At 58.0% G+C, this 24,155-nt stretch overlaps 7 protein-coding genes and 2 non-coding genes across 9 annotated transcripts; 6 read left to right on the forward strand and 3 right to left on the reverse strand.

Moving 5' to 3' along the window:
* The first annotated feature begins 281 nt into the window (after positions 1 to 281).
* BO80DRAFT_426793 (60S ribosomal protein eL27) lies at positions 282 to 1,341 on the forward strand. Its single transcript, XM_025719855.1, has 4 exons — positions 282 to 323; positions 396 to 451; positions 649 to 985; positions 1,038 to 1,341. Exons 1-4 carry the CDS (start codon positions 317 to 319, stop codon positions 1,043 to 1,045), a joined length of 408 nt encoding a protein of 135 aa, XP_025573310.1. The 5' UTR covers positions 282 to 316; the 3' UTR covers positions 1,046 to 1,341.
* Positions 1,342 to 3,867: 2,526 nt separating this feature from the next.
* BO80DRAFT_360251 (putative pathogenesis associated protein Cap20) lies at positions 3,868 to 4,482 on the forward strand (the record flags this gene model as incomplete). Its single annotated transcript, XM_025715960.1, has 2 exons — positions 3,868 to 3,942; positions 3,991 to 4,482. The coding sequence occupies 2 exons, from the start codon at positions 3,868 to 3,870 to the stop codon at positions 4,480 to 4,482; spliced, it is 567 nt and encodes a 188-aa protein (XP_025573311.1).
* Positions 4,483 to 4,624: 142 nt separating this feature from the next.
* BO80DRAFT_t217 lies at positions 4,625 to 4,715 on the reverse strand. The gene has a single exon. It is a non-coding gene; the product is annotated as a tRNA-Asp (tRNA).
* Positions 4,716 to 5,245: 530 nt separating this feature from the next.
* BO80DRAFT_t215 lies at positions 5,246 to 5,336 on the forward strand. The gene has a single exon. It is a non-coding gene; the product is annotated as a tRNA-Asp (tRNA).
* Positions 5,337 to 5,971: 635 nt separating this feature from the next.
* BO80DRAFT_411067 (uncharacterized protein) lies at positions 5,972 to 13,938 on the reverse strand (the record flags this gene model as incomplete). Its single annotated transcript, XM_025717953.1, has 3 exons — positions 13,277 to 13,938; positions 6,977 to 13,217; positions 5,972 to 6,918 (listed from the first exon to the last, which is right to left on the reverse strand). Exons 1-3 carry the CDS (start codon positions 13,913 to 13,915, stop codon positions 5,972 to 5,974), a joined length of 7,827 nt encoding a protein of 2,608 aa, XP_025573312.1. The 5' UTR covers positions 13,916 to 13,938.
* An 810-nt stretch (positions 13,939 to 14,748) lies between these two features.
* Positions 14,749 to 15,972, reverse strand: BO80DRAFT_426796 (putative zinc-binding oxidoreductase). The gene has a single exon (XM_025719856.1). The coding sequence runs from the start codon at positions 15,930 to 15,932 to the stop codon at positions 14,808 to 14,810; it is 1,125 nt and encodes a 374-aa protein (XP_025573313.1). The 5' UTR covers positions 15,933 to 15,972; the 3' UTR covers positions 14,749 to 14,807.
* A 239-nt stretch (positions 15,973 to 16,211) lies between these two features.
* Positions 16,212 to 18,189, forward strand: BO80DRAFT_386065 (putative MFS monocarboxylate transporter (Mct)). Its single transcript, XM_025717008.1, has 3 exons — positions 16,212 to 17,020; positions 17,064 to 17,378; positions 17,442 to 18,189. The coding sequence occupies exons 1-3, from the start codon at positions 16,380 to 16,382 to the stop codon at positions 17,869 to 17,871; spliced, it is 1,386 nt and encodes a 461-aa protein (XP_025573314.1). The 5' UTR covers positions 16,212 to 16,379; the 3' UTR covers positions 17,872 to 18,189.
* A 476-nt stretch (positions 18,190 to 18,665) lies between these two features.
* Positions 18,666 to 20,127, forward strand: BO80DRAFT_446818 (uncharacterized protein; the record flags this gene model as incomplete). Its single annotated transcript, XM_025721570.1, has 5 exons — positions 18,666 to 18,756; positions 18,853 to 19,030; positions 19,129 to 19,172; positions 19,234 to 19,402; positions 19,476 to 20,127. The coding sequence occupies 5 exons, from the start codon at positions 18,666 to 18,668 to the stop codon at positions 20,125 to 20,127; spliced, it is 1,134 nt and encodes a 377-aa protein (XP_025573315.1).
* Positions 20,128 to 21,097: 970 nt separating this feature from the next.
* Positions 21,098 to 23,700, forward strand: BO80DRAFT_411074 (GMC family oxidoreductase). Its single transcript, XM_025717954.1, has 6 exons — positions 21,098 to 21,648; positions 21,697 to 21,814; positions 21,861 to 22,580; positions 22,626 to 22,773; positions 22,830 to 23,426; positions 23,502 to 23,700. Exons 1-6 carry the CDS (start codon positions 21,440 to 21,442, stop codon positions 23,546 to 23,548), a joined length of 1,839 nt encoding a protein of 612 aa, XP_025573316.1. The 5' UTR covers positions 21,098 to 21,439; the 3' UTR covers positions 23,549 to 23,700.
* The last annotated feature ends 455 nt before the right edge of the window (positions 23,701 to 24,155 follow it).

Genomic DNA, 24,155 nt, shown 5'->3' on the forward strand with positions numbered 1-24,155 from the left:
GCGGCGTACACATCAAGGCCCCCGGCCTAGCAACCGATGCACTTGTGGTTGTCCGGTAAACAAAAGGCCAAGACCCGATCTAGGCGGTCAGTTTGTCCGGTCTGCCCGAGGCTCGGGCACTAAGCCCCTTGGAGAAACCTTCCCAGAATGGCTAGGTCCCTTCTGTCGGTAAGGTGACCAATGAGATTTTGGCACACAAAGCCCTGAGCCCTCTTCGCTCAGAAAAATAGAACGTCGAACGCGGAGAACCTCACTTACTCGACCGAAGCACATCGACAACCACCCCATCGACCTGCCGCTCCCCGGGACTTTCACAATGAAGTGTTAGTGAAATGCTGAATCACCTCGACTCTGTTTTTTCGTCGTCGATCCCAGCTGACAGGATGTTGCGATAGTCATGAAAGTGGGCCGTGTGGCCATCATCACCCGTGGCCGTTACGCCGGTAAGAAGGTACGACATCGATTGCTCCATTTCTGGCGAATACACATGTTTATCGGGAGACGGGATGGGATTCTGTTGCGACGGGAAGAGGTGGATTTCGGATTGCGTGGAATATGACCAACGAGCGAAGAATGAACATACGGACTACGAGGAAAAAACGGACGGATTTGCAGGATATGTGCTGACGAGGGTTCGCGGTATGACAGGTCGTCATCGTCCAGCCTAACGACACTGGCTCCAAGGCGCACCCCTTCGCCTACGCCATCGTTGCCGGTATCGAGCGCTACCCCCTCAAGGTCACCCGCCGCATGGGTAAGAAGACGGTCGAGAAGCGCAGCAAGATCAAGCCTTTCATCAAGGTCGTCAACTACAACCACTTGATGCCCACTCGCTACACCCTCGAGCTCGAGGGTCTCAAGGGTGCCGTCTCCACCGAGACCTTCAAGGAGGTTTCCCAGCGCGAGGACGCCAAGAAGACCGTCAAGAAGGCCCTTGAGGACCGCTACACCAGCGGCAAGAACCGTTGGTTCTTCACTCCTCTGCGTATGTTCACCCGTTCGTTGCGATGTGGTGTCCGCGTGCTGACGATGTGCAGGTTTCTAAACGGGATAATATGGGGCGTTTTGTCGTTTGAGCGCGCAAGGTCTTAGATGAGGCAAAGGGAAAAAGCAAAGCATCGAAGACATCCGGTTCCTGAGCATGGGATCACGTGAAGTATACCATAGCACGCGAGAAGAATGGGAATGTGTCGATGTACAGGTCCAGGACTTGGCCAATTTTTCTTATCATGAGGGAGGCCACTCAGATCTGGCGTCCGTCTCGAAATGAAATGGAAAATATGAACAATTCAATTTCTTTTTGTTTATTCAGATTGGCCAGCGCAACTACGTCTTCCACAGCCGGTTAATTCCGAAGGTACCGGTCCAAGCGCACCGACGAGCCGATTATCCAACCGCAAGCACCTCAGCTTCCTATCATATCGATTCAACAGCCCTATCCAGTGCGTTTTCGATTAGCTTGTCAGGGGAATTTGTCGGGTCCGATTTTAACCCAACCCTTCTGGAAACCGACCTTCCGTCCACCGCGTCTGCGGCGCTGCGCTGCGCTCCCCGCACGGCCGATACCCCCGTACATGAATCCCAGCCTATTCCGAATGTTGGGGTAAAAGCGGAGTTGAGGAGAAATATCCCCACCTGTAGGAACGTAGGCCAGACCTCTCCGGGATTATGTCATTTTCTGTAGATTGGAGACGGTTTGCCAAGTGCGACCTTGGATTCATCCACGGCCGTAGAGTTGGACTACTGCAGGGAGGACACGGATGTCGCCCCTTTGTGCCAGCTTCGGACCTTCAGGAGCTAGGTACCTGAACGGTAAGTGTAGCGCTGGCTAGGTACAGGATCCATGTACCTTGCAAATGAGGAGGTGCAATTAGAGGTTGCGATCTGTGCACGTCGTTCCTTACCCGAGGAGGGAGTAGCCGGCGTTGAATAATCCTTCGGGTCCGGTTCAGATAATGACGGGTGGGTTCGCAATCCGGGCAGACGGGAGGATGCTGGGATCCTGGAAGGACTGACTGGTGCTGATATACGCGGCCAGACATGCCGTCAGCCACCAGCGATGGGTGTTTCATCGCTGGGAATGATGAATGGTTGAAGAGGGGAAGTACAGAACTGATGTCCGGGCGTCAGAGACAAACGTGCATTCGCCGCGGAACTTCACCAAACTGGAATTGGAGTAAGCACAACGACAGCGCATTACGCTCCAATTATGTCAAGGTCGACCAGGATCCGGGATTATGAAATGCCTCCGGGTATACTAGCGTTGAACTACCTGCATTCCAAGGACAATCTGACAACTTGGATGGTGCCCAGGCCGATGAGCAGAAGTACGACGCAGATAGTCAGCACTAAAGGATCTAGCTGGAGGTCTTCCCTGGATATGACCACATGGGGGACATTCTCCGTACATTCTCCGTAGTTTGCTTGAAGTTGTCGTGGAAGAGTGCACTGCAGGACTGCCACTGGCGTTATTAGCGCCGAGACTGACGGGTGGATCAAACTACACTAACCCAGAATGTACGGAGCAGGTTGGATGGATTAAGAGCCTAAGACATTGATCGTGCATGCACGGGTCAGAGGGAAATGATGAGGTCCAGGCGCGATGCTTGCCCCTCCGCAGGGATCAACGACAGCGGTTACCCGTCTGGTACAAAGAAAGAGGATGTAGTCCGTCTGGTCGAGGTTCATCCTCCAGCCGGTCGTTGGGTTGTTTGCGGCAGGCTTGCTTGTGACGGTACATGGTAGTATGCCTGATAAGGATGCGGGACCGACCACGGCCAAGTTCCGTCTTATCGGGACGAGGGATTATACTCTGCAAGCTCACCATGAGGTATTGGAGCCTGAGATTAGTCCTCCGGCGTAGAAAGCATTAGGCTCACATCGTGGGATACCACATGCACCCATCTAATTATCAATGAAAGAACGAATCCGACCGGCGGCCGCCGAGCAAAGCCAGGTGAACGAGGCGACCGACCCGCAATCACATGCTATCAGCCCATCCAACCTTTCAGCGCCTGTTCGCAACTCCGGATTCCATCATTGTCCGCTGCAATTTCCTGTCCAATACCGGCCATTTGTTTGTCGACTGGATTCTTGCCACCCCGACACGCAACCGTTGCCGCCGTTATCGACGACAAAAAGCATACCATCATGGCCAGTAACTCCATGACTAAGGATCTCCTGTCGGCAAGGTGCGGGTGGCTTGTCGATACCAATGCGTTCCGAGGGGTCTGAACTCGACCTGTCCGGTCTGGCCTGCTCTGCGATTCGGATGCGGGCCATCCCTGAGGGCGCGGAATGCGACGCAGGATCCTAGTCTTCAATCTTGGGTCGGTTCCAGGCCCTGCGGGTGAAATGATAATGACGATGAAGCCGCCGGATTGAGCACGCAACAACTAACTCGGTACGACGAGGTCTAATACCTCCTGGAACCAACGGCTGCCCCTCCAGCCCCAAGCGAGTTGTTCATCGTCGGCCCGCTATCACATGCTGTCACCGCTGCCTGCGAGTCGCAGCGGGCAAATGAAAATTCTTGATAAATCAGAATAAAGAAAATACACCAGAAAAAATAAAATAGATAAATCAAATCACTCAAGCCTCATGGATCGACTGATGGCGTGTTCCCCTCTCAACTGAACCTACCTTAAATTTAACTACGGTTCACCTCCTTCCGGTCCATCCACTGCTCCTTCCGATCCTCGCATCGGTAAGTCTCATTCCTCCATCTCATGTGTCGTTCCACGCTCATTATTTTATTGACGTCTCACCCAAGTTCTCGCTCTCTTTTTCTAGGATTCAATCACCCTCATCATCCAGTAAGGTTAGCGTCCGCCTTTTACTATCCAGGCTAATCATCTAGTTGAACATATGCCTCACGCAGAAAACGGAACGATGGGTGAGAACTCTGTCAACGGGGACGCCGTCCACTCTCAATTCCTTGACGTGAGTTCATGCTTGCTGTCGATCGCTGGACGGGCGCTGATCTCTTAGCATTTGACGTCCTATCCGATTGTCTCCGACTCCATCCACTCCTTCAAGACCAACAAGTACGGCGCCAAGTCGCTGGAATATGCGGATCAAGGCTATACTCGCTTGGCCAAGCCATTTCTGCCGTACTTCTCCAAGCCGTACGGCTATGTGGCGCCGTATGTCGCGCAGGCGGACACCCTTGGAGACAAGGGTCTGAGCAAGGTCGATTCGACGTTTCCCTTCATCAAAGAGGATACGGACACGCTGAAAGGAACGATCCGCGATGGGGTCTCGTTTCCCGTGCGGTTTGTGTATGATCTGAAGGGCCATGTGTATGATACGTATGGGTCCGAGTACAAGAAATGCGGGGGCGACGGGATGGTGGCGAGCGGCAAGGCGATTATCACGACGAGTTTGGTGCTGTCGCAGGAGTCGTTGGCTTATATCAGCTCGTTGCTGCAGGCCAAGAAAGCCCAAGTGAAAGAGGCGGTCAATGAGAAGACGGACAATTAGTTCAGCTGGCTGTCTAATGATTTGTATGCTTTAGACTCTGGGAGGCTTGTCTTGAACATAGTTTGATCATCCATTCGCTGTAATTCAGCTGATTCTCAACCCAACCTTACCATCACCACCCTCAGTCACTAAAAAAAGTAATCTCCCCGACTGGGAGTCGAACCCAGGTCTCCCGCGCTTGTTCCTATACAGGATATGACAAGCGGAAATCATGACCGTTAGACCATCGAGGATTATACCTTCTGACCCCTTATTCAAATTTATAAATCTACTGTACTCTTTCCCCAAAGCCAATCACTACCTACCATCTTTCCTCACCACCATAGGAGGGTATCGATCATATCTTACTTGAATATAGCAATCAGATTACATGATCCCGAATAGATCAACCCGAGGAACAGTTCCTTACCAATTACCAGGTAAAGGAACACGACACCACTAGATACTAGATACAGAGGAGATACTACTACTGTGTACTCCGTCCAATAGTCTACATCATCCTTCTACGGAATTATACACACCAATTAGATTACTTTCTCTTATCAAGAATCTAATGTAACCAAGAACCCAAACCAAAGCACGAGCAATGTAACGATCCCTTCGACCGAGTTCGGCTATCGCGATAGTGCCTGCGGAGTACTTGAAATTGGAACCATGTTCATGTTTACTGAGTGATCGGGTCCGACCCAGACCCACTGGTATATGAAAACGGGATTCCATGTCTTGTGTCTATGTAGCGAAATCTTGAATGAAAAGGTATAAATCCTCGATGGTCTAACGGTCATGATTTCCGCTTGTCATTTCCTGTATAGGAACAAGCGCGGGAGACCTGGGTTCGACTCCCAGTCGGGGAGATACCTTTTTACTTTTTTGGTGGTGGGGGTGAGGGTAGGTAGTCGTCTATAGCATTGTTTGTTTATTGAGGTGATGTGGGTATGTGTAATTGTGTATTCTGGAAAGTATGTGTTAGGTCGGGAGTATGGAAGATCCAGTCGTAGTAGGTAATGAATGTCGGTTTCTAGGAATCAACTCGGATTCGAATGGGTGGCTGGTCAAGCTAGGGTTACTACTATATGTAGTGGCATCGTTAGTTGGGTCGGGTTTAGGATCGAGATCTCACCTGGTATCAATATGTATATAAATGATGGTATTTGTTGGTTGATGGTGGTGTTTCCCACAGATACTCCGGAGGACTAAGTGGTGGTCCGATATATATACTATGTCGTAGGGTTCGGACCTGCATCAACCAACCATGAAATACTAGTCTGCATTATCGTATTGATCAAAGCCTGCTTATCTATCTGGTTCTGGTGGAGGTAGTGTAGTACACAATTGTCGTTGATAGGTATTAGACTCGTACCGTTTATCCCTACGCTGTCTGCACTGTACCTCAAAAGTAAACTCTTCAATTGATAAACATCCACAGAAATATACCCAAACACCAACCCATGCAAAGATAAACACAACATACAATCCCACTGGATCCCCCCTAAACGCTCCCAAACACCTCCCGCCCCAAAAACTCATACGCCTTCCGCACCGCCACCCCCCCCACCCCATCGACATCGGGATACAAATCAAACAGATGGATCTTATCCTGCACCAACACCAACTCCGCCCGCACCCCTTGCTGCTGCAACGCCTCCACCGTCCGCTGACTCTGACCCCACGGAATCAAATCATCCTCCGTCCCGTGCACCACCACCGTCGGCGTGGTATATTGTCCCTGTCGGATCTGGGCATACGGACTAATCGACTGGATTTCCTGCACGGTGGGTTGCGGCTGGTCCAGGAGGGCTTGTTTCTGTTCCGCGGAGAGCGCGGCCCCGGGGGCGGGCAATCCCCGCAGGAGAACCGGGAGGCATTGTCCCGTCCAATTCATATGCAGCACGATGCGCGAGCGGGGATCCTCGGGCGCCATCCACCCGCCCACGGCGCGTTGCTTGGGGGGCACTTGATACCCCGTGATCGGACGGGGTTGCACCCCCTCGAGGAGATCGTACCCGTTCGTCTGGGCGGCGGTCGCCAACGCGCGACTATTCTCGGGATAATTCGGGGCCTGCCAGCAGGGATCTTCATAGTCGGTGGGACAGTAGAAGGCGGCGATGGCGGTCGGGGGCGTGAGGCCGCGGTGGAGGGTCGTGAAGGCGGTGGTCATGGCGAGGTGGCCGCCCGTGGACCAGCCGAGGACGGCGACGCGGGTGGGGTCGATGGGGAGGGTCGGGCAGAGGAGGGGGAGGGGGGGGAGGATCGTGCGCGTCCAGTGCAGGGCGTCGCAGACGTCGGTCATGGGGCCGGTGCGGATGGGGGATTCCGGACAGAGGCGGTAGTCGATGGAGATGGGGAGGAAGCCCATGGCGTGCAGGAGGGGGGTTTGTTTGGGGCGGATGTCCCGTCGGGTGAGCATGACGTGGCCGCCGCCGTGGATCATGAGGGCTGGATGGGTTAGCTGGGAGCCAAGGATGGGGATGCGGGAGGGAGGGATGGGGCCTACCGATGGGGCGCGGGGTGGAGGTGAAGGACGGGGGATAGTGAATGTCGGCGAAGAGGGACAGGCCGTCGACGTGCTTGTAGCGGACGACTTCGAGGGTGGTGTCGGCATCCTGGGCGCCGCGCTGAGGCACGTACGACGGATCCGCCGGGGGCGCATTAAAGCCCGTGATGATCCGGAGGGTGCGGGATTCCAGCGAGGCCCCCGTCGTCCAAGTGACGTGCTGGTATCCCGCGCGACGCATACTGGCGTCCCAGAACCATTCGGAGGCGAGCACGTGGGGCCGACCATCGGAGAACAACCACCAGCCCTCGAGGAGGCCGAAGACGAGATCGAACCAGAACATGTTGCGGGTGAACTCGACGAGGGAGACGAAGCCGTCGGGCCGGAGCATCTGGCGGATGTGGCGGGTGGAGAGTTCCAGGTCGCGCGTGGCGTGGATGCAGTTGGTCGAGATGATGGCGTGGAAGCGACCCTGCATGGCGGCCTCGGGGATCTTTTCGATGTCGACGACTTGGAATTGCATGGCGGGGTGTTGCGCGCCGAACTTGCGGCGGGCGGCGGCCACCAGCGAGCCGGAGAGGTCGCTGAAGGTGTAGCGGAAGGGGATGCCCCGGCGTTCGAGCAGTTCGACGACATACCGGGTTGTGCCGCCGGTGCCGGCGCCGAGTTCGAGGATCTCAAAGGGGGTTGCGGGGGTGGCGGACGCGGCGGAGGCGGAGAAGGCCTGATCGATGAAGCTGCACAGCTGGCCCGAGATGGCCTCGTACATGGGGCCCTTGGCGTAGACGGCCTCCAGCACGCTGCGGTTTTCCTTGGACCGGAAGAGGATATCCAGGGGATCGGCCGCGCCGGTCAGACAGTCCGCGAGCCGCGAGCCGGTCAGATGCAGCAGTTGATGCTCCATGGCGTGTTGGGGTGCGCGGCGCTGGAGCTGCTCGAGGATGGTCGTGGACGGGGTGGCATCAACCGGACGGTCGGTGCGCACCCGCGTCGACCCATCGGTGGCCACGAGCTGTCCGTCCTGCAGGATGCGGTAGAGCTGCTGCACCAGGGGCTCGTGCTTGGGCAGGTAGGAGATAGCGGGCAGACTCGCGCCCACTGGGAGTTGGGCCAGATCGCACCCTAACTGGGCAAAGGCCTCGACGGTGTAGCCCAGCACCAGTCGCGCCTGGGTGGGATAGACGCTCGTCCAGAAGCCGGCGAACCCGGACTGTTGCGCATGCTGGTCGTAGTCGCCGCGGATGCGTTCAAAGGCGGCTTGGGCGCCCACCAAGGGCACATCCGCGGCACTGGCCCCCGCGACCGGGGCCAGCCGGGCCTGCAGATCCGTCGCGACGGGTTGGAGGGGGAGGCCCGGGGCGGACCCAAAGTAGGCGGGAGCCTCCGGCAGCGCCTCGTGGACCAGGAAAATCAGATCCTGGAAGGTGGACTGCTGGTCGAGGCGGGCCATGTCGACATCCGCTCCCAGATCCTGCTTGATATCGGCCGCCAGTTCCATGCAGAGCAACGAATCCAAGCCCAGACTGGCCAGATTGGCCCCCGGGGCAATGGGCTCCGGACATTCCAGATGGGTCGCCAACAGCCGGCCCAGCTGGGCGATGACCTTGCCGCCCTTGGGGGATTCCTCCACGGCCGGGGGCGTGCTGGCCCCGGAGCTGGGCGCGGGGGTCAACGACTGCGTGGCATCGAAGATGTCGTCTTCCGAGTCCGTGTCCGAGGGCGTGGCGGAGCCCGACCCCGAGGCGGACCCGCCGAGCATCCGCTGCAGCGCGACCACGATGGCCCGGATGTCCGTCATGGTGGCGAACTCGTCCATGGAGATGGACACGGCAAAGGCGGTGTTGATCTCACTCAGCACCTCGGTGACCATGAGGGAATCGATGCCCAGGTCGTCGAAACTCGCCTGGTCCGCGATCTCCGCCGCGGGCACTTCCGCCACCCGTTCCAGCAGGGCCCGCAGCTCCGCGCCCAGATCGCGCGCCAAGGCCGGGGCGGGGGTCCGCTGCTTCCGCCGCGGCGGGCTCCGCACGGTCGGCCGGGGGGATGGGGGCGGGAGGGAGGCCGAGGGGGATGAGACCGGCCGCGAGGGCGCGGACGCGGTCGCGGCCGCACGATCATTGGCGCGGGACAGCACGCGGGCCAGACTGGAGATCTGCACCCGGGTGAATCGCGCTCCCAGCACGAACAGCACCAGGGACTGGGTGGCCGCGTCGCAGACGTAGATATCATTGACGAGCTGCTTGTCACTCACCGAGCGATAGCTGGAGTAGACGAGCCAGGTGCCGTCCGCCGCCAGCGGCCCGCGGGCCTGCACGCAATCCACCTTGGTGCAGACGTAGACCTCATTGTCGGGCAGCTCGGTGAGGCAGTTGACGTGCAGGCCGGAGACCTGGATGAAATTATCCACCGCGCGCGGGTTGAGGGCAAAGGGGGCGGCATGGGCGGGCGCGGGCAGCGCCAGCGGCGGCAGCTGCACGCGGCCGACGACTTCCTGCCCCCGGGCATGGACGCTGCGCACGCCCTTGTAGTAGGCCCGGTAGGTGACCACCTTGCCAAAGGCCTTGTAGACCTGCGCGCCCTGGAGGGCCTCGGCGTGCGGGTCCTGGGGAATGCGCGCGTAGCGCTCCGGGCCCAGCAGGGTCTCGAAGCGCGCGTACTCGTCCGCCAGGCTGGTGGCGTCCTGCTGGAGACGCACCGTGCCCGTGGCGTGGCGGTCCTTGCTGGCCGGGGTGGCCGGCCGATGGCTGGACACGGCGAAGCTCCACACGGGCGTGCCCGGGTCGAGGCGCCGCAGCTCGAGCTGGATGCGACGATCGCCGGCCCCCAGGGGCGCCTGGATCTCCAGATTCTCGATCCGGGGTTCGCCGCGGGCGTCCCCCGCGAGCACGAGGGCGGCTTGGGCGGCCAGGTCGACGTACAAGGGCGCCGGACACAGCGGCTGCGCCAGCACCGCGTGGCCCTCCACCAGGGACCGGTACTGCTCGCTGCGCGGGTCGACGGCGAACTCGGCCTCGGCATCCCGCTGGCGGACCAGGGACAGCAGCACGGGCTCGGCGGGCACCGTCTCCACGGCCGCCGGGGCGGCCACCGGGGCGGGCGCGGCGGGCTGCCAGTCCAGCCAGTGGCGGTTCTTCTCGAATTGATACGGGGGGAGGAGCAGGTCGGCATAATGGCGGCGGTCGTGCCGGTCAAACGGCCAGAAGGCCACCTCGAGTCCGGCGGTCCACAGGGTCCGGGTGGTGTCGGCCAGACTGGACAGGCCCGCGGCCTCGCGCAGGTCGACGGCCTGGCAGACATGTTGCGAGGCATCCGCCAGCGCCGTGCGCACCATGCCGGTGACCCCCGAGCCCGAGCCGGCTTCCAGCCAGACGCAGGGGCCCAACCGGGCTTCCACGCGACGCACCGCGGGGGCAAAGTAGACGGGCGTGCGGGTGTGCTCCGCGATGTGTGCGGCCGTGATGCTGGCCCAGCTGCTGTGCTCGGAGCAGGTCTCGAGGGGGATCGTGGGCGCGCGGAAGGTGAGCGTCTGCGCCAGTTCCGTGAGCCCCGGGAGCAGCGACTCGGTGAAGCGCGAGTGGAAGCCATGGGTGACGGCCAGGCGCTTGTACTTGATGCGCGACGCATCTTGCTGCAGCCGCGCCTCCACGCGGTCGATGTCGGCCGCGGCGCCCACCACGACATGGCTCTGGGGGCCGTTGTAGCAGGCGATCTCCAGCGGGGCGTCGACGGCCGCGATGATGTCGGCCACCACGTCCGCGGACGCTTGCAGGGAGATCATCGAGCCGCCCTCGGGGCCCCAGTGACTGCCCATCAAGGCCGCGCGGCCGGTGACCAGCCGCAGCCCATCTTCCAGGGACAAGACCCCGGCGACGCAGAGCGCCGTCAGCTGGCCGAAGCTGTGGCCGAGGACGGCGTCGGGACGCACATGGCTGTCGATCCAGGCCTGCGCCCCGGCGTACTGCATCGCAAAGAAGCAGGCGTGCAGCCGGACCAGGTCGGCGATGGGCTGGGGGTCGAAGATGGCCGGGTAGATGCTGCCGAGATTGAGAGCCCGGAGGGCGGCATCGCAGGCGTCCAGATGACGGCGCAGGGGGCGTGACGCCTCGAAGACCGCCCGACTCAGGCCGACCTGCTGGCTGGTTTGGCCGCCAAAGACCAGCACGCGTTTCGGCGGGCCCGACGACGCGCGCGGTTGCGGCTGCGGATCGTGGAGCAACTGGGTCAACTCGGCCAGGGAGGACACGGCGCCGACGGTGCGCACGGGCAGGGATTTATTCTGCTGCTGCGCCAGGTGGAAGGCCACACTGGCCAGGAGGTCGCGCTCCCCGTATTGCCGGCTCCACTGCTGGATGCTCTTCCCCAAGGAGGCCCCATAGGCTTGCAGACTGGCCGCCGAATTGGCCGCCAGATAGATGGGATACTTGGGCAGCACCCGGATCTGCTCGGCGCCCTGGGGGGCCCCGGCAGCCCGCACAATCATGGCCGCGTTACTGCCGGCCGCACCGTAATTGTTGATGCAGGCGATGGGCAGCGCGGCCGGCCAGGGCTGCGTGGCGCGCGGAATGGCGAGATGGTCCGGCTCCAAGGGGGGAATCTTGGGGTTCAGCTGGGAGTGGTTGGCCTGCACGGGGATCGTCTGATGGCGCATCATCAGCACCGACTTAATCAAGGCGGCGACGCCTGAAGCCCCCTCCAGATGGCCGATGTTGCCCTTGACGGAGGCCACATGCACGGGGGTGGTGCGCGTGGCGCCGCCAAACACCCGGCGGATACTGGCCATCTCGATGGGATCGCCGACGGGCGTGCCGGTGCCGTGGGCCTCCACGTAGGTGACATCGTGGGGATGGATGCCCGCCTCGGCTGCGACCTTCTGGTATAGCTGCACCTGCGACTCGGCATGGGGCACGGTGATGGGGGTGTCGTTGATATTCTGGTTGACGGCCGTGGCGGCGATGACTCCCAAAATCCGGTCCCCATCGGCCTGTGCCCGCGCGAGGGGCTTCAGCACCACCAAGGCCACCCCTTCCCCCCGGCAGTAGCCGTCGCCCTTGGCATCGAAGGGTTTTGTGGGCCCCGTGGGACTCAGGAACGAGGCGGCCGCGAGATTCTCGTAGAAGAAGGGGCTGGTGTACAGACTGGCACCGCCGGCCACCGCCATGGAGCACTCGCCCGTCTGGATGGCTTTGCAGGCGGCATGGATGGCCACGGCGGAGGAGGAGCAGGCCGTGTCGTAGGTGATGGACGGGCCGGTCCAGCCAAAGTAATGACTGATCTTGCCCGTCAGGAAGGCCCGCAAGGTGCCCAGACTGGAGAAGGCGTTGGGGGGATGCGTGGCGACGTTGTCATTGTAATCCGACGAGCACACGCCGACGTAGCAGCCCACATCCTGCGAGGGCGCGCTGGGCCGGCCAAAGTACTCGGCCGATTCCAGCGCCTCGTACGCCACCTGCAGGAACAGCCGCTGCTGGGGGTCCATGCTGGCGGCCTCGCGCGAGGACTTGCGGAAGAACCGGTGGTCGAAGGCGTCGATGTCGGAGACAAAGTTGCCCCAGAAGGCGAGCTTGTCTTTCGGCAAGCGAGTCAGTCCCTGTCGGCGGAACCGCTCCTCGGGCATCTGTTGACATTGCGAGGACCCCTCGCAGAGCAGCGACCAGAAGTCGTCCAGATTGTCCGCGCCGGGGAAGCGGCCGGCCATGCCCACGATGGCCACCGCGTTCGCCGCCGGGGGTGGTTGCGCGGCGATGGAGGGGTCTGCCGTCCCGCTGATGTCCAGGAGAGATTTGGGCATCCGGTACACGGAGGCATGGGGATGCGTCCGCAGCACCGAGGGCGGAATGCAATCGATGGTGCCGAATTGGATGATGTGGGAGGGGTCCGAATCGGCGGTCAGATTGGCGGCGGCCGTCGACACGGTGTTGTGCCAGTTGCACGTCTGGACCAGAATGGCGTCGATGAGAAGGTCATGCAGAGAGGCATCCGAAGGAAGAACTTGTCCATGGTTGCCGAGCACCGACACCAGGAGCTCCGACGCGCGAGGCAGCTGCAATTCCGGCGTGGTCGCACACAACTGCTTCAATTGACCCGCAATTGATTCATGTTCGGTGGTGTGAAAGCGGCCTCGCATGTCGAGGGGAATGGCCACCAGTTTGTGGGCCTGGAGGGTCTGCGTGAGGGTGGCCACGGCCTCGGTGGGGACGGTGACGGTGGCCGCATTGCCATCGGGATAGACGGAGATATAGGCCTGGGTCAATTAGCAAGTCGATCAAGACAGGAATCAATCAGACCGGATCAGGCACATACCCCCACAGTCTGGGCTAGAGACTCGAGCAGCTGTGCTTTGCCCTCCTCGGTGGACCACTTGACGACGATGCACGAGGCCTCCTGGGAGTGGCCCTGCGCATCGGCATCGACACAGGCGCCAATGGCGATGGCCAGGCGCAGGGCTGTGCTGGCCCAGCGGATGAACTCGTGCTCATCGCGGCTGCCAGCAACCGCCACCGCACTCAACAGACCGGTACAGAACCCTTGGACGCCGCCTTGCTGTCGGACGCGGTCGAGCACTTGGGCGTGAGATGTGACGCCGTGGGTTGAACCAGATTCGACGTAGAGGAGATATTGGGTGAGATGCAACAGCACCGTCAAGGGCGTGACGACGGTGCTGGGGAGTTCGCTCACACGAACGACCGTTGTGTCGAGATCAGCCGATAGCAGGCCACGCAGCTGCTGGATGTATTCATGCCCCGGGAGGGTGGCTAAGGAACGATCGGACGCGGCCAACACCGGCCAGACCGTGGAGAGACTCTCGACGGCGGCGCGGAGGGGCTGCAGGCGGGGTGTGGATTGGGGCCCCAGGACGGTTCGGAGCTGAGACAGGCATTCGGGGGAGAGAGTTGAGGACTGGGGTCCGAAGACCAGCATGGATGGGGCCTTGAATGACATGATGGGAGGAGGTAGTGTCTTGGAGGTCGGTGTTGAAGTTGACGGACCAGCTCATGGGTTTGCTGCATGATGGGCGGCTTTATAGAAAACGGGGCGACTGCCAGCACTCCCAACCATGAAGAGATAAGATCAATCCCAGATAAGCCGCGCGGCTCGGGGTATTCAGCCCACAGGGTACGGTCCGGAAGGATGCGATGCCTCCACAGTTGATGTTGTTGTCTGGGGCGATAGCAGCATCTGGGGATTCATTGGACTTTCATTGGCCATTTGGCTGTAGTGCCGGTGGGATCCTAGCAGGATCTGGCTGAGCATGATTCTAATTTCTGACACCATGTGCCATGTGTTTGGCAGAGTCTGGGCATTTTGCTGACACTCGGGGCACACTCCAGGCTCGGGTCCTGACGGTCATCCTTGGCTGTGATCGGCTCGGATTGACCAGTCGACGATCCTTTATCCCACAGTAAGCAGGGCATTGCCTCCCCCGTGACTGCACGTGACGAGATATCACGTGGGGGGACGAACATGGATCCTTCCATACCAGTCCCCAGGACAGAACATCCCTTCTGTCTGACTTCAACATATTGGTACACGGAAGAGGTATCACTACATCACTACATCTACATCACTACATCACTACCTACTATCTAGTGCATCTACATACGGCCGAGTCATTCTATCTTTCCCGTGGCTAAAGGATATGTCCTTTTAGTCTACGTGAATAAAGATGACAGAATATGACCTCAGCCGGTCATGTCAATGAGGATGGCGGAGACATGCTATATTCTACCTTCTACGCCCGGGGCTAGGAGGGATATACTCCTTTTTGACCTACGTGGTTCTTGAAAAGATTCAGGATTACAACTACATACGATGCAGATACACATTGGAGCACCTAGAGTAACATCACAATCTTGGCCAAGGCCCCCTCCTCCATCAATTGATGCGCCGCCACAATCTCCTCGAACGGAAACGTCCGGATGGGCAACTGCATCTTCCCCGCGGCCACATCGCGGGCGATCTCCTCGATAGGCGTCTTCAGCAGAGCCTCCGTACTACTGGCGTAGGTGGTCAGTTTGACCGACGTTGGGATCGAGGCCATTGGCGTGAATTGGTCAAAGGTCCATTTGTTGCCGGCAATGCCCGTCATGCAGACAGTCCCTCCCGGGGCGGCACAGCGCAGGGAGTCCTCCAACGTGGTGACACCCACCAGCTCGAGGATCTTGCTGAACGGGCCCCGTTTCTGGACCTCGGACAGGATCACCCCGCCGTCAATGATGACATCGTCAATGCCGAGTCCCCGGAGAAACTCGACGCGCGCGGGGTTTCGCGTGGTCACCGTGACGGGCACCCCCTGGGCGCGAGCAAGCGCTGCCGCGGCCAGACCGACGCTGGTGGTGCCGCCGCGAATGAGCAGGCGATCGCGGGCCTCCAGCTGCAGACTGGTGGCTAACGATCCCCACGCCGTCTGCATGAGCTCGGGCAGCGCCCCCAGGAGGTCCCAGGGCACCGGCTGATCGGCCCCAAAGGCCGCGGTGGTGTTGACGCGTCGCACCTGCGTCGCGGGCACCACCGTGTATTCGGCGTATCCGCCATCAAAGGCGCGTCCCATGCCGCCCATCGCGGTGACCACCACCTCCCCGGGTTGGAAACCGGACTCCGGAGCGGCATCGTCGACCAGCCCGGCGGCCTCGATCCCGAGCACCCGCGGGAAGGTCACCCCGGGCGAATGACCTTGGCGGGTGTAGAGTTCGGATCGGTTGAGTCCAAAGGCTTTGACGCGGATGCGCACTTCTCCGGCGGTGGGGGTGGGTTTGGGGACCGTCTGGAGCTTGAGCACCCCAGGGCCACCAATCTCGTGCATGACGATGGCGCGCATCGTGCCGCTGGCCATGGTGGTCGTGATCGCAGTGGAGGGATTCGGCGGGGTCCAATGCCCAAGGAAGGCAACGACGAGGATGACAACGGTGGTGGCAACAAGAAGCGACTGAGTGAGCAGCTGGGGGCGAGAGGAGGCCATCTTTTGGATTGTCTCCGACCCCGAGTGTCATTCTTAAGGCATGCGTCCATCAGTTCGGAGTCGGGGTTGCGCCATACGGTTGGGTTGGTTTCCGGTGGGATGCCAACAGATGGGCCAGGCACCAATCACGATGGGCCCCGAACCCGGTGGGATGCCCAAGGGACCGTCCCAAACTCTGGCAGAGGATTGGCTGGGAAGACTAAATCACGCGAGTTTATCGATCCCTGTTGATCCATTGCGAATGCTTGTGTCGGGCCCGGAGTGGGCGCCTACTCGGGTCTTGACCAGCGAGGTATGTGACACCCGTTCTATAAAGGCTGCGACGACAGCCCGGAACAGCCAAGAAACCACGACCGTCAGTGCTATCTAATTCTTGCCTCGTTGTGAACGATTCAACGTTGTTTGGGACGAACCTCAACTTTGCTTGCTCTTAAGCCTGTCTCCAGCATGGCAGACTCCGCCGTCCCCAGCCATCCGCAAGCTGCCGCTGCCGCTGCCGCCTCGTCCTCGGCGTCGTCCTCCTCCACCATCGATTTGGAGAAGCATGGACCCTCGGAACTCGCGCGTCCGGATGAAACGTCGTCCGAAGACATTCCGGCCCCCAAGCCCAGTGGCCCCAATCCGGCCGACTTTCCGGATGGGGGGTTGCGGGCCTGGACGGTGGTGCTAGGCTCGTGGTGCTGCATGTTTGCCTCCATGGGCTGGATCAATTGCATTGGTGTGTTCCAAGACTACTACGAACAGAATCAGCTCAAGTCCTACTCTCCGTCGACCGTGGCGTGGATCAGCTCGACCGAGACGTTCATGATGTTCCTGGGAGCGCCGGTGTTTGGCAAGCTCTTTGACAACTATGGCCCGCGACACATGCTGTTGGCCGGCACCATCTGCCACGTGCTGGGACTGATGATGACGAGTCTGGCGTCCCAGTACTACCAATTCTTCCTGGCCCAGGCCATCCTGAGTGCCCTGGGTGCGAGTGCGCTCTTCTACGGGTGTTTGAACCCGATCGGCACCTGGTTCTTCAAGAAACGTGCCTTTGCGTTTGGGATCATTGCCGCCGGATCCTCCCTGGCCGGTGTCATCCTCCCGTAAGTGTGCGCCACCTCGTATCGATCTCGCTGACCGTCCTAGCATCATGATCGCGCGTCTCATTCCGCGGGTGGGCTTTGGCTGGTCCATGCGCGCCGTGGCCTTCCTCTTCCTGGGGCTGTTGGTCATTAGCAATCTGACGATTCGGTCTCGATTGCCCCCGAAGCCGACGCCGGTGGCGCTGAGCCAGTTCCTGCTTCCGTTCAAGGAACTTCCGTTTCTGTGTGTGGCACTGGGCAGCTTCTTCTTCTTCTGGGGCGTGTTTTTGCCGACCAACTTTATCATCCTGGAGGCGCAGCATTACGGCATGTCGCATGGGTTGTCGGAGTATCTCCTGTCCGTTTTGAATGCTGGCAGGTGAGCCTCCCCTGTTCCTTGCATTCATCTTCTTTTTCTTTTGCCCTGGCTTACCACGGACAGCGTATTCGGTCGGATTCTCCCCGGCTGGCTGGGCGACCGCTTCGGCCGATTCAACGTGATGATCGTGACCACGTATCTGACCAGCATTCTCGTGCTGGCGCTGTGGATCCCCGGCAAATCCAATGCACCCAATCTGGTGTTTGCGGCGTTCTTCGGCTTCACCAGTGGAACCTTTGTGAGTATGGTGCCGGCCATCGTGGCCCAGGTGACCAAGGATATCCGCAGCATCGGGGTCCGCAATGGGTCGAACTTTTTCATTATTAGTTTGGCGGCCTTGACCGGAAACCCCATTGCGGGTGTGCTGGTGACCCGGGATGGTGGGGGCTACCTGTATCTGCAGATCTTCTGTGGGATTACCATGTTGGTGGGGAGTACGTTCTTCCTGCTGGCGCGGGTGGTGCAGGTGGGATGGGTGTGGAAGCGGATCTAGCACCCTTGATACCAGGCATCAGGGGTGAGACTGATGCTGTGTGATTGGCAGAGGGAGAGGCAGTGGAGTGGAAGGGTAGAGTAGGGTAGTAGATAGACCGGAGCAGTACGGAGTAATAGTAGATAGGTTGCCTGGTTATCTGTCGGGTCTCAGACAGATACAGATAGCCAGGGCAGAGGTGGAGATACAAGATTGTGCAGTGTGCGTTCTATTCCCTGGTTGGAGACTGGTAATGGCGTTGTTTATGAGTATGTATTCACGGCTTATGATGATGATGGATAGCAATTAGATGGCTTGCAGCCCAGAGTGGCCTAATATAATCTGCTTCGCTTCGATTCTTGCTTCGGAACATCTCTCTACCATAAACGAGCCCTATCCGAAGGATCCAACGTCATCACCACTACCACTACCTCTACCAAAGTCAACGATACAATCCTGCCACAGACAGGAATACCACATGACCACACGTTCTCGACTCCCATCGCCTCCAATCCTCTCCCCATCTTCACTCCACCAATGAACGACACAAGCCTCAGCTCCTACAGGATCAGCTTACTCCGAACGACCCAAAGTAAAACAAACGAAGGATCATCCAACCCCGACTCCGAACCAGACCTAAGGATCCATGAATCCATCACCAGGTGGCCACATGGCATGGCATGGAAAAAGGGTGTAAGCTGACGACGTGGTTGTTTATATACCCGGGAGTAGGAAGGGGATCTCGCACCGGACGTGAGATAGTGAGCAGAAATCACTAAACATACGTATAGACAAAAGATATACAGAAGGTCAAGATGGGTACGAATATGAACATGCACTCCCGAACCCGAAACTACTGGACCGCCGAGGAAGATCAAATTCTCAGGGAGGAGGTTATGGTGCAGGGTATCCCATTCCCCCCTTATTCATCAATTCATCCATTCCAACTCCGACCCCCATTAACAGCTCGTATGGTCGAGATAAATGCTAACAGGAATGAAGTAAGCACCCTCGGCAGCGTCAAAGACTGGACGACCATCGCCGCACGGCTCGACTCGCGGCGCACGAACAAAGACTGTCGGAAGCGATGGAGCAAGCTCGAAGGGAACGTGAATAAGGGGGTGTGGAGTGGGGATGAGGATGAGAGGTTGAGGAGAGCGGTGGGGGAGTTTGGGTTTGCGTATGCCTTCCCTTCCTAATTTCCATTCCATTTTCCCCTTTCTATTGTTATTGTTATGGTCTTGGTGGATGATGGGTGCTGATATTGCTGGGGGGTAGATGGACGCTCGTAGCGCAGGAAGTACAGACGAGACATGCGGATCGTGAGTCTCTTTTCTTCTCTCCTACTAAACTTCTGGTATGGTGTTAATAGGTGGGAATCAGAATGCGCCAAACGATGGAATCATTTCCTCGATCCGAATCTCATTCATGATGGATGGACGGACGGAGAAGATGAGCGGTTACTTCGCGCGGTGGGGACGTATGGACGCGTGTGGAGGGTCATTAGTGAGAAGGAGTTTCCGCGGAGGTCGGCGACAGATCTTAAGAATCGGTGAGATTCCTAACATTTTTCATGAGCTGAAATATAAGAAGAGGGTGTGAATGAAACTAACGGTGGGTGATAGGTATATGATCGTCCAACGCAAACGAGCGCTGGGAAAACCACATTCTTCATCTACGTCGCCGGATGGAAATCTCGCTCCGGAGAGTACCTCTGGCTATGAATCCGACTCCGACGAAGGCATTCACCAGAACCATCCCGCAGACCCATTTACAATCCCCCCCACAGACCCTACAATGCACTACGACCCAGACCTAGACCTAGACCTCGACATCGACATGACTCTCCTTCCTGAACTGATCTCCTCCATGCCCGACCCCTACCCATTCGGTCCTCTCGACCCACAATTATCCACCACCACCACCACCAGCCCATCCACACCCCCCGGCCTCCCCGATCCGAATGCATCCATGTTCTACGCCCTCGATGATTACACCTGGCTAGATCCAGATCCTACGCTGTCGCAAATGCCGGAGGATAGTGAGATGATGCAGGCTGTACCGGTCTCATCTAGTACAAGTGTGAGTGGCAGTGGAAGTGGCAGTGGATCCACCCCCCAACAATGCCCCGATGCTGTAGCGGCACTGAAATATAATCTTCTGCTGGAGGACGTGCAGCCCGAAACGCTGAGTCATATTATGGATGTGGTGCTCAAGTCGCAGAGACAGGTGAAGATGAAGTTGAGTAGTGCGGAGTCGTTGGGGGGGTATGCATAGGGCCGTGTTGGTGGGGTTGCTCAGATTGATAAAAGAAGCGGGCGTTTTTGACTTGGGTGGTTGTCTTTTCTTTCTTTTTGGTGTGGTCTCCTTGGTGTCCTGGTTTTGGTTGAGATGTCTATCGTGTATATCATGTCCATAAGACTGTAGACAAGAATGTCGATTTATGTATGTTCCATTGATCTTGTCCGCTGTCGTGTGGTTTGCTCTTCAATTCGGATGTGAGTGTAAACGGTGTCGAGAGAGATCAGTGAGATTGATGAGACGCGCGTTGTTGACCGCCTTGATCTGCAAGACCAGGAGCAGACTGATCCAGTATAGCAGACCTTGGTGTCTGATGTATCCGAGCTATGGATGACAGCCCCAATTGGAATGAGCAGACTGATGAATTCAGCGGAGACTCAGGCAATAGCATCACTGGTCCTCAAGCCAAAGATGAAGAATGGTGTACATCGTCATCCCGGAAGAGACAGCGAAATGTCCATATTTATTCGCGACCGATCCTCAAAGCTGCAAGAGCGCAGGTCCATTTGGTGCAAACACAAGAGTTTTGTATAGATGGGGTAAGAAGGGGACAGTATCAAGAGTATCGACGAGTGAATTCCCCCGAGGTAAGAAAATCAATCATTTCCTCAAGAAAATTGAAAAGAGGCAAAAAGGTGCACATTTCCAATCAGGCGGCACACGCCTAATGTATAGCTGAATGGGGGACCATCACTTAGGGTTCCAAGGGATGGATGCTCCCACCCCACCCGAGTCCGCTATCCGCTGCCTACCCTCCCTCCCCTCCCGCGCCCGGGACGGAGGACATCCGGAGGGGAAGCCCCGGGAGGGAGCCCGCGACAACCAGGCACCCATCCCGCCACTCCCGCCGGGATGATGCCGGTGGGATGGATGATGACTGTACAGCCCCACTGCTCCCTTCACTTCACTTCACTTTCACACACCTCGCTTAGTCCACGATGGGGCTCTGCCGTACCTGGCAGACTGGCACTGCAGCACCACGTGGCTGGCCACATGGTCCACATGGTTCGGAGTTATGCGCATCATTGACACCAACAGTGCCGATGTCGGTAATTGGCCCCATGTCAGACAGAGAGTATACGGGTACGGGATGAGTGAGAAGGATGGTAGATGGCTACGGATGAGGTCTGGATAGAGGAAGGATTGCTTACCCCGAAGCATGATCCTTCAGGTTGAAGTCTTACGCGGCGGGTGTATATATAGGGGGGAAGTCACCGGGGTAGAAGAGCATTAGTCGAGCAGCATCGAGCAGCATCGAGCAACAAGCGAGCAACAAACTGTGATCGAAATGGCCTCTCTTTCTCTTCGGGTTGCAGGAGCTCTGCTTCTTCAATCGTTTTTGACTACCGCACGGCCTCTTGGCTCGTCTTTTGGATATCCCGCTAATGCGACGTATGATTATGTCGTGGTGGGAGCGGGTAATGCCGGTGCGGGTCTGTCCTACCGTCTCGCTGAGGCAGGGTACTCGGTTGCTCTGGTTGAGGCGGGCAGTTTCTAGTACATCTCTCTTCCTTGCTTTCCTCTCTGAACTGGCTGACTCTCTAGTGAAATCTCCAATGGCAACCTGACTCAAGTCCCCGGTGATGATGTCTACTGGTGTGGCAAAGAAGCCACCGATACCAACAGCCTGATCGACTGGGATATCATGACCACTCCTCAAGCGGTATGCCCCCCCTTATACAATAGAAGAGCATGGTCTAAGAAGATAGGGTTTGAACAACGCCTCCACGCACTACACGCGCGGTAAAACCCTCGGCGGCAACACGGCACGCAACTACATGACTTATCAGATTGCCACCAATGCCTCCTACCAGATGTGGGCCGACATGGTTGGCGACGACAGCTACACGTACGAGAACTTCTTGCCCTACTTCCAGAAACACATGCACTTCACCCCTCCTGATAATGCCACCCGGTTTGCCAACTCCACCCCGGCCTACGACCTGGATACCATGGGCACCGAGGGCCCGGTATCCGTGACTTTCCCCAACTACGCCGGTGCATTCGCTACCTGGGTCGCCAAGGGCTGGAAGGAGCTCGGGGCCAAAGCCATTGATGGCTTCACCAGTGGTCGGTTGATCGGATACTCCTACAGTTTGGCCACCATCCAGGCCGATAACCAGCAGCGTGAGACCTCCGAGACGGCCTACCTGCAGCCGGCGATTGCGGAGAACCTCAACCTCATCATCTACCAGTCCACCCTGGCCAAGCAGGTCCTGTTTGATTCTTCGAAGAAGGCTACGGGTGTGCGTGTCGTCTCGGCAGGCCAGGAATATTTCCTCTCTGCATCCCGCGAGGTGGTCGTCTCTGCGGGTGCTTTCCAGTCGCCCCAGCTGTTGATGGTTTCTGGTATTGGTCCTTCGGCATTGTTGGAGAAGTATGATATTCCGGTTCTGGTCGATAGCCCTGGAGTCGGTCAGAACATGCAGGTAAGTCATATCCCTCCGGAGAAAATCACTCACTCACACGCACAGGATCACATCCTCTTCGGCCCCGCGTACCGCGTCAACCTGGTCACCGGCTCGTCCGTGAAATTCCCCGAATATCTCGCTGCCGCGATTGAAGGCTACAACAGCCAACCTCCCACCGGCATCCTCACCAACCCGGGCAACGACATCATCGGTATCCCCCCTATCCCATTCCCTTCTCTACGCACCCACTAACCACCCTGCAATCAGCATGGGAAAAAATCCCCTCCTCCCTGCGCTCCAACTTCAGCAGCACCGCCCAAACCGCCCTCGCGCAATACCCCTCCGACTGGCCCGAAGTCGAATACATCCACATCGGCGGCTACTTCGGCAACCAAGAGAACTTCGTGCAAGACGCGCCCCAAGACAGCTACAACTACGTGAGCATCGCCTCAGCCCTCATCACGCCTCTCTCCCGAGGCACCGTGGAAATCACCTCCGCCGACACGGCGGACCTCCCCGCCGTGAACCCCAACTGGCTCACCGACCCCACGGACGTGGAAGTCTCCATCGCGGCGTTCAAGCGCGCGCGCCAACTCATGAACACCACCGCCCTCTCGTCCATCGTCATCGGGGAGGAGTATTTCCCCGGTCCGAGCGTGCAGACCGATGAGGAGATTGTCGCGTGGTTGAGAGTGGCTACGAATACGGTGTTCCATGCCAGTTGTACGTGTGCCATGGGCAATGAGACGAATCCGTTGAGTGTCATTGATTCCAAGGCGAGGGTTTATGGGGTGAGTGGGTTGAGGGTGGTGGATGCGTCGAGTTTCCCGATTTTGGTCCCGGGACATCCGATGTCCACGATTTGTATGTTCCTATCTTTCCCCCCCCCCCCCCCTTCCATTACACCCTGGTATGTGATTGGTAACTGACTGGTTGTAGATGCGTTGGCGGAGAAGATTGCGGAGGATATTATTCAGGGGAACTAGCGGTCTCTTGGTAGGTGTGGCGGCTCTTGATTGTTGGATTCGCTCCTTGATCTTTTTTTCCTTGTTGTCGTGTCATCGTTGATATTTCTTTGTTTCTTGCCTCTATCTCTATTCCTATCTCTATCTCAATCTCTATCTCAGTTCGTTGTCACAATCGAATTTCTTGTGGATAATGTATCGTATCAAGGTGGTCTAGGACCATCGGGGAGAGTGATTATAGATTCGATTGATTGATTATTCTACTTATAGAGCCATGGGCTACGTAGTAGAGCTATAAGTAGTGCGTCTGATCTAGTATTAAGACTCTCACCTCCTAAGCACAGATCCATGAGTGAGAGATGGTAGCTAGAGACCTATAACTAGATATGCTAGTAGTACGAGGAAGCCCCATATCAGAGTATAGACAGTATATCTCTTCCGATTTAGGGCAACTAGTGTCCTCAAAACCCCGAGATCTACATAGATCTTGAATAACTTCAAGGATTGACCCTAAAACTAGCGTGGAAGTATGCCTAGACTATACGAGAAATATACGGAGATCACTTAGTTTCCCCCTCCTATCCTCTTTGGAGATGATTCTACCTACCTTGGGTCTAATATCATTTAG

This window comes from Aspergillus ibericus (genome assembly GCF_003184845.1).
Source record: "Aspergillus ibericus CBS 121593 unplaced genomic scaffold BO80scaffold_31, whole genome shotgun sequence".
Lineage (NCBI taxonomy): Eukaryota > Fungi > Ascomycota > Eurotiomycetes > Eurotiales > Aspergillaceae > Aspergillus > Aspergillus ibericus.